The sequence below is a fragment of the Triticum aestivum genome, chromosome 1A, assembly GCF_018294505.1.
Source record: "Triticum aestivum cultivar Chinese Spring chromosome 1A, IWGSC CS RefSeq v2.1, whole genome shotgun sequence".
NCBI classification, from domain to species: Eukaryota; Viridiplantae; Streptophyta; class Magnoliopsida; order Poales; family Poaceae; genus Triticum; species Triticum aestivum.
In genome coordinates this window covers 159,854,007-159,862,830 of record NC_057794.1, presented here as the reverse complement: position 1 = coordinate 159,862,830, position 8,824 = coordinate 159,854,007, and the positions used below count along the sequence as shown (strand labels likewise).

Genomic DNA, 8,824 nt, shown 5'->3' with positions numbered 1-8,824 from the left:
TGCGAGATCGGGATCGTCGGCTCTGACGTGTGAGGGCGGCGGATCCTCAACGGGATCGGCTGCGTCTCCTGAAGTGGAGGGCGGCGGTGAAGGGATGGAGCGGCGGCGGCGCCGAATGACTCGTGCATGCGAGTGTTCTCGCTCGAGCGGCGGGGGCGAGGGATGGAGCAGTGAGCGATCGCTGGTTTTTTTCGTAGGTTTTTTTTCGGCCCTTTTTCTCTGGTGCGACGGGAGGTATGTGGAGGGATCACTGGGTTTTTTTTTTGGGTCGACGTGTCTACCTGCGAGGTGGGAGTAAGGACGAAAATAAACCAGAAAAAGTAGGACGAAATTTAATCGCTGAAGACTACCAACCGAGACATTAGAAATAAAGACAATAGGAATTATACCGTATCTTGCTCTCGGGACTTTCACGTTGCCGCAAAATCGTTTTAAGAGGACGTAAAACAATTTTACCGCTTAGGAAAGAAAACGTGCTCGGTCGGTTGTATAGCTGGCCAAACGGGCCGTGCTAACTGGGCCGGCCCGGTAGCACGCAGGCCCGGCACGACCCAGGCACGGCACGGCCCGGGCTAAACGGGCCAGGCCCGGCACGTGGCACGCCATGGGCCGTGCCTGGGCCTGGAGGCTAGGCACGCGGGCCGGCACGGCACGGCCCGTTTATGTTTTTTTGAAAAATATAAATATATATGTCCTATATAAATACCGAATACCCTAATATGTTTAATATTTTCATAGTGCATGCGTATTTTATTAGTGCTTGAATCTAAGTAGTAGTAGTGTTATAGTGTAGTCTTTGTATTTTTTATCCTTTTGTAATTATAGAGTATGTCTTGTATTCTTTTATTCTTTTAGATGGGAGTTTTAATGATGTATATGTGCTAATAAAACTCTAGATTTATCTCATATAATAGTCTACCAGATTTCGCAATTTTTTAATTTTTTTGGCCTTTTTTTTGCAGTTTTCAGAGGTATTGCGAAGAAAAAGAAAAAAGTCGCGCCAGACGGCCCAGCGTCCTCCAACGGGCCGGCGTGCCTGAGCGTGCCGCGTGCCGGCCCATGTAGACTACGTGCAGTGCCTGGGCTGCTAGCTCCCGCCCGTGGGCCGGCACGGCACGGCCCGGTTATTATTCGTGCCGAGACGGGCCGTGCCGTGCCAGGCACGTTTACGGCGGGCCGGGCCGTGCCGTGCCGGGCCGGCCCGTTTGGCCAGGTATAGTCGGTTGTGACGACTGTGGCAACGCCCTTCACTTCGACTTACCCCTCTCCCCCTCTCCCTCGCTCTCCCCAAACCCGCAAACCCCTCGCGGCCGCCGCAGGAAGCCGCGGCGATGGGCGACTACGGCAGCGCGATGACGCGGGGCAACCCGGACGGCGGCTCGCAGGGCCGCCCAAAGGGAGTGCCCCGCGCCAACGTCCAGCAGCTCAAGCTCGTAACCCGCCCTAAACCCTAGCCAACCCTATCTCTCCTCTCCGTCTCCGTTTGCTTGATTTCGATCTGAGATCTGGTTGGTTTCTGTGGAACAGATGGGGCAGGGCCACCCGACGGGCCTCACGCCGAACCTGCTCAAGCTGTTCGAGGCGCGGCCTATGCTCGAGCACAAGCCGCCCGTCCAGAAGCGCAAGTTGCCGGCCTACACGGGTAAGCGATCGATTACTGCTCTCCTATCCCGCACATCTATGGGTACTGCTGGCTGCCGAGATCAGTGGCTTAATTTATCTGTGACTGATTGAGTTCCTGTCTTCCTGAATGTCGATGGTTGTTGTTGCTGTTGTTGATTGGTTGAAGGGATGGCGCAGTTTGTGTCGCGGTTTGCCGAGCCTGGCGACCCAGAGTATGCGCCGCCTGTCCCAACGTGTGAGACTAAGGTATGGCTTCTTTGGTCCTCGGAATTGCCTTTTGCTAATGTTTGTGTATTGCAAGCGATACTTATTCCAATGTTTGGCCAATTGATCATAGTCATACAGTAGCATACTACAGTAGACGCCAATGATGCACTGCTAGGTACTCTACTTAGGTTGGCAGGACGTTTGCTGGCTCAAATAATTGTTAACCGGGATTTTAGTGAGTGTTTAAGTGGAACTGAAATTGTGTGGCGAGAGAAAAGAACAGAGGATAAATTTTGCCTGTCTCTACACATTAAACTTAAACCTAACACTTTTGCGATATGAAAAAAAAGGTGTTCCCTCAGATTGCGCAATTCGTTCTGTTAACAGTGCACTTGAGCACTTAGTGGACCATTGCAGTTGTTGCTGACAATGAATAATGAGGGTGCTGTATTATTACATATGTGAAATTTATAACTTTATGCGCTCGAAAAGTTTGCACACTTTCAACATGTTCCAGTGGAACAACTCAAAAAAGTAGTTTCTGGTTCTTATAACTATGCCTGGTATTACTAAGACATGTTGCATCTGAGCAAGAGTTTGGTTGAACTGTTTCCAGTGTTGAGAAAGCGGTGTAGCACTACCTCAATTGAATATCTCGTTGATCTTGTTAAAAGTGCGTCAAGTGTATTTTCTGTCTATTTTCATGCAGTTTGCCATTCGTTCCCAAATTTGTTTTTTTTGTGTGCATATAGGCCGAAAAGAAGGATAGAATCAGGAAACTTAAGCTTGAGCAAGGGGCAGATAAGGTCGCCAAAGAGCTTCAGAACTGTGAGTTCCTTTTGAGCAATGTTACTCCTTGTTTCAGATGATTCATGTTGTAACATCATTTCTCATTTTTCTCAAACATAGATGACCCACAAAGTGACCCCAATACCACTTCAGATCCATACAAAACACTCTTCGTTGCAAGACTTGTAAGTATTTGCTTGGTCATTCCTTTTAAAACTGCTGGGCATTATATTCTGTCTGTAACTTAGTGCTCACTGACTTCTTCAACCTCCGCAGAATTATGAGACATCTGAGAGCAGGGTTAAGCGGGAGTTTGAAGCCTATGGGCCTATTAAAAGGGTAGGTGCATGTGGTAAATCCCAGTACAGGTGGAGTTATTCCTCTTTGAAGTGTGTGTTGTTCAGTTATTGTGATCAGCAAGCCGTCATGGGGTGAAATCTCAAGGAAACAGTGGGTCCGCTGTCACCATATATCTTCATTGTAGTTTTTGTGTGCCAAGGTGACTTTTGGACACACGGCGTTATACTTTTGGCCTATTTTAGCTACCACACAGAGCTAGAAGCTTCCCACACCTCCCAAGGATTGCCTATGAACTTACTTCTGTTTGCTCTCGTCGTTGTTCTCGGAAAATTACTTGGAGCCTTTGAGGTGTTCTTTATTTTTTTTCCTGGTGGAAAATAATGAAGCGCCTCTTCTTTTATTTCATTTTTTGCAAAAATAGTACTCCCTCTATTTCAAACTACTTTGCGTATTAGTTTTGTACAAAGTCTGACCCAATTTTGGTAGCAAAAAGTACCGACAATCACAACACAATATAAATGTCATTAGATCCATCATGAAATATATTTTCATATTTACTAGACTAGATAATTGCCCGTGCGTTGCATTTGGGGGGGTGGGGTGGACAATATTTTGTATGCAATCACCGTCATTTATCTGCCATTTTATTGTTAATGTAATTACATACCAAAAATGGATTTTAGCTGCCAATTCAATCAGTACTATTTTGCGTACCAAACAAAACATGCTTTTATTTGTTAAGTCGATAAGAGGTGGTGCAGTTAAGGCAGTTCTTAAGCAAAACCGGTCGAGAGAAAAAATCAGGAAAACCGAAAACAGCACGGAAGAAGTAACGTAAGACGGAACCTTTTGTATTTTTCAAGTGGGAGAGATTATTTGGATTGTAGATGTTGATATTTTTTTTCTACTAACTTGGCCAAATTTTACAAAGTTTGGTTTAAGACAAAACTAATGTGCAATGCATTGTGAAATGGAGGGAGTATAGAAGCCAAGGCTGGTACTGTATTTGTTGTGTTTTGCATGTGGATGCATACATTTTGTGACCACCCTTCAGTAGCTGATGTTGTGTGCTAAACAAATAAAATATTAATTAGATTCTGTAGGCAAAATTTTAATCGTGTGACTTAACATGTATTCATCTAAAAGTCATACAAAAGCTGAAGGAAATTTATGATAGACATAATGGCATATCATGAAATTTCTAAATCCGAATTTGACACATGGCCTGAGATATAAAGAAGTCATGCTGTGAATAGTGCCAAGTTGGGTACTTCTACTCAATATTTGAATCTGGTAATATTCAAAGTTGGATTTATTTTTCTTGTTCTAAGATCAATTATTTGAAATTTTGTACTCCACATGATGTGCACGTGATGTCTATGTTGTTAATAAAAGGTTGGAACTTTTTAATGCTTTTAGAGGTCATTTGTAGGCTCAGGTGCACCAGGTACACCACAATCCTAGGTGCACAAGACACACTGTTGTATATACATGACTGTTTGTAGGTCTTTATACAACCTGTCCTTGCTATCCATCTTTAAACATGTGGGGCATTAGAGGTACCTATGAAATCGACACACTTAATGCTAAGCAGATAAAGTAACATAGATTTCAGACAGAATTTTCTGCTTCCTAGTAAATTAATTAGTCATTTCTACTGAATCTTCCGTAAGCCAGTTTAATCTGAGATTCATTAATACTAACATCGCTTGCTTGCTATTAATCGCACCAATTATGTAATTGTTTTCTGCTATTTTTCTTTTCTTGGCCCCGAAGATTAAGCACCAATTCTGTATCTGTTGCTGCTATTTTCTTTTCTTGGCCACGGCTGAACAAAATACACACAACTGAGAGGGCAACTTGGTATAGTATTTACTATTTAAGTCTACAGTTGTATATATATATAGTTAGCCAGTTCCCTGGTAAGGGGATATCATCGTATTTTCCGACATACGCCAATCAGTCAGACTGCTTTTCCTCCAACTGTTGATCTGTGCTGGATTTCACTCCTCATAATGGAAGCTCTACATATGCAAGGTTAGCACGGCTGTTTTAGGCTTTATGCCTGTCTGTCGTGCAACATAGAACATGCAAAATTAACAAACTATTGTAGCGACAACAAATACTATCACTTTATCATGAAGTCTGGTGCAACTCTCTTTCTTAGTAGTCCTTAATTACTATCTTTGAGCTTTCCAGGTACGGCTCGTAACTGACAAGGATACAAATAAACCTAGAGGATATGCATTCATAGAGTATATGCATACTCGGGATATGAAAAGTAAGTTTCGGGTCAGTAGATGTATGCTGGTTGGACACTCCTTCTGCATGTCTTAAATTTTCTATGTTAATTTGGTATGTCCCAGATGCTTACAAGCAAGCTGATGGGAGAAAAGTGGACAATAAGAGGGTAATAGTTGATGTGGAACGTGGTAGAACTGTCCCTAATTGGCGTCCCAGGAGATTAGGCGGTGGACTTGGATCAAGCAGAATTTGTGGTGCAAGTGCTGACCAGAAGCCGCCTGCCAGGTATTCTCTTATTTAAGACATGCCTTAGAGGAAGCTAGTGCTTCTATTTATTCTTAGAATGAGGTGACAAGTGAGACTGGGAATTAATCGACACCAAAGCTATTTTGTCATATGTTTCTTTCTTATTTTTCTTGTCCTTTTGTCTCTGTTTTCTTATCTACAGTATTGATCAGAAGTGAATTTAATATATTTTGGTACATTGCAATTTGATATTGCTATTATATTAACTTGGTAGTCGCATGTTCTGTTAGTGCAGTGAAGTTATGTTTTGGGCGTTATCAATGTTGTCCTCTTATGTTAGAGCATCTAGTTGTTTTATGCTGCTTGTTTCTGGTTACCAGGGAGCCATCGAGTGTTGGGCGTCCCAGATCAGAAGAACCTAAGAGGGGTGATTCCCGTGTAGATAGGTGAGCTTCGGCAAATAAACTTTCTTCTGCTTTAGCATAGTGCTTTGTGTAAATGCTTATTTCTTACTTCACTATTGGTACAGAGATCGGGAGAAGTCTCGTGATAAGGTACGGGAAAGAGACCGCGATGAAAATCCCCGTGAGCGTTCTCATGACAGAATACGTGAGCGTGATTCAAGGGAAGAGAGGCACCACCATAGAGATCGGGACAGGACTCGGGACAGGGACCGAGGAAGGGACCGGGAAAAAGACCATGGGCGTGACCGTGACCGTGATCGTCGGGACAGAGATAGGGATAGGGACCGTGGTAGGGATCATGATAGGGAGAAGGATCGTGGCCTCTCTCATGATCGTCACCGTGAGAGAGGCAGGGATCGCGAAAGAGATCATGAGCCTGCAAGTTACGAACGTGATCGCGCTCACTTGAAGGATAGGGATTCTGAATACAATGGTGAACCAAAGCATGACAGGAGCATGGCTGATTATGGGAAGCATTATGGCTCTAACCAGTATGAGCAACACAATAGTTACGGGTCGTATCGCTATCAAGTTCAAGGCGGGCATGGGCATGAAACTGAAAGCTCAAAGGGACATGAGCATGAATACTATCAGGCACAACCCAACACAGAACCTGAAGGCCCTGAAGAAGGTGAGGCATACGAGGAAGGTGACTACCAGTATCACCAAGCAGCAGAAGAGCAAAAGACTGAAGCTTGATCACTGCAGTAAGTTTTGTAAACCCAAACCTTTTTCTTTTCTTCCAATGGAGATGATAATATTCCCCTGTTCAATCTTCCTGTCATTTCAGATGCTTTAGTTTTCGTGGGTGTGCTTTTCCGAAGGGAGGCACAAAGCATGTCAACTTGCTGGCTCGGATATGTGATATTTTGTTTTATTCTAGTTGTCATCAGTGCAAATGTGGTAGCGATCGCTCCCTACTCTTTAGTTTTTGCTTTGTATGACAGACTGTATTAACTATTTTGGTTACCCCCCACCCACACCCCCACACACATTTCCTATTCCGCCCTATCAACAGCTATCTTTTTTGTTCTGTTATATGGATTTTTGTTTGAGCACTTTTGGCTAAGTTAAGGTATCTTGAGTCTCCTGTAATTTTTACTTCAAATTAATCAATTGTTGGCGAGGACGCCATCTCTTATACCGGGCATCCTCTAACCTGCCATCTCTTATACCGGGCATCCTCTAACCTGCTGCCATGATCCCGCGCCCCTGCTTGGATTGTCATTTTCCCTCGTAAATACCACTGTAAAGGTTTGTGTAATCACGTTTGTATTTCATCCCGAAAAAAAAGAACATGGGAGGTGTTTTTGCTCCCTGGTGCATAGCAATTTTTAAAGAAAAAACATAAATTTTTGTAGATGTTTGTGTTGGTGTTGCAAGCATGCTTGACAATTTTCGTGCGAAACGAAGAATCAGTATTTTGTTGGTGAAAAAATAAATTTGGGTGTGACAATTTGGGTAACAGTCAATGTTCAATTTTATTTTCTTGCATAGGCCAAAATGCAACCTTTTTGCCTAAAAATTTCCAGGTAGCATTTGGATTTGTCAAAGAACACAAAAAAAATTGTTGTTTTTTTTGACATTTCAAAATCATTTTCCACAAGAGGTACACGTGCTTTTTTTTTGAACATCAGTACAGACACAAGCGCTCATATACATGCGCATACACTCACCCCTATGAACGCACACACGCACACCCTATCCCTATGAGCACCTCCGAGAGACTGAGCCGGCATATTATTTTGAGATTTATGAAGTCACCGTAGGCGCCTCGTCATCGACGGGAACGTCTCCTCCCACTGAAAGCGTATCGCCGGAAATCCTGAAATAAATCCAAGAATAATGCGAGCACCAGGATTTGAACCTTGATGGGTTAGGGATACCACTGTCCACCTAACCAACTCAACCACAAGTTGATTCGCAGGAGGAACACGTGCTCCTGGGAGCAAATTGCATTTCCGGTAGTCACGCTTGTATTCGGCCTGTATCTGATACACGTCTCTCTCTTTTCTGGGAGGAAATAACCTTTGCCCTTTTTGTTAAGGATAATTAACCCATGCGGTTAATCAGGAAATCCCTGATTTCCCTCACGTGCGGTTGCAACTCTAGCAACCGTCGCGTCAGTTCCTTCGGAGGCGCCTCTTCAACCTTGTATATAATTTGTGAAAGATGGTCAATAAAGACTACACAAGTTCATTCTGTTTGTTTGTCTCTCGTTCCCTCTCGATTACTTACAACACGTTATCAACGGATAGACTCTACCTATAGATAGAAGGCCATTCGGATAGAGAGAAGAAGGCCATTCAGGGCGGTTATGGATGATGAGGCGCACAAAGAGAACCATCGAAGGATCTTCGTTCCCATCTGCTTGTTTGTCGGGCGCACAAAGAGAACCATCGAAGGATCTTCGTTCCCATCTGCTTGTTCGTCACTATGGGTGTCTGGGATTCATGGCGCCGAGGCATTAGACAACAGCTGCGACGACGGCGCACGCGCGCTCGCTGCGGCCAGCCAGGGGCGGCGAGATGCAGCTCACAAGAAGAGAGGCGCCAGATAGATCATGCATGTATCAGTACCTGAATTCAATCAGGACCGAGACTCACTTGGGCACATGCACACGAAGAATGGATGAAGCAAGTAAGAACTACTCACGATTCTTTGCGTTCTCATGCACATTGGACGGTAGGAGCCGCTGGATCGCCGCCATGGTTGTTCGAGTAAAACGAGATTGAATGAAAGTAATGGATGATCAGTACTGATTTCTATTGATTCTCAAGTATATATACATCTGAAAGAGGTGAAAAGAAGATGCCTATTCGGAGGCATCCCTTCGAACAGGTGCTTGTTTAGAGGCATCCCTCCCGAGCAGGTGCCCGCTGACAATAAAGAGAGAGGAGAGACATTTCTATTCAGGGTTGGACACGACCTTTGCTAATGTCTATTCATTA

The 8,824-nt window shown here is 44.1% G+C and overlaps 1 protein-coding gene across 1 annotated transcript; it reads left to right on the top strand.

Moving 5' to 3' along the window:
* Nucleotides 1–1,255: 1,255 nt before the first annotated feature.
* LOC123042116 (U1 small nuclear ribonucleoprotein 70 kDa) lies at nucleotides 1,256–6,947 on the top strand. The gene is made up of 11 exons (XM_044464642.1): nucleotides 1,256–1,433; nucleotides 1,528–1,642; nucleotides 1,790–1,869; nucleotides 2,583–2,658; nucleotides 2,740–2,804; nucleotides 2,896–2,958; nucleotides 5,119–5,200; nucleotides 5,286–5,448; nucleotides 5,790–5,855; nucleotides 5,939–6,580; nucleotides 6,664–6,947. Exons 1-10 carry the CDS (start codon nucleotides 1,332–1,334, stop codon nucleotides 6,570–6,572), a joined length of 1,446 nt encoding a protein of 481 aa, XP_044320577.1. The 5' UTR covers nucleotides 1,256–1,331; the 3' UTR covers nucleotides 6,573–6,580; nucleotides 6,664–6,947.
* The last annotated feature ends 1,877 nt before the right edge of the window (nucleotides 6,948–8,824 follow it).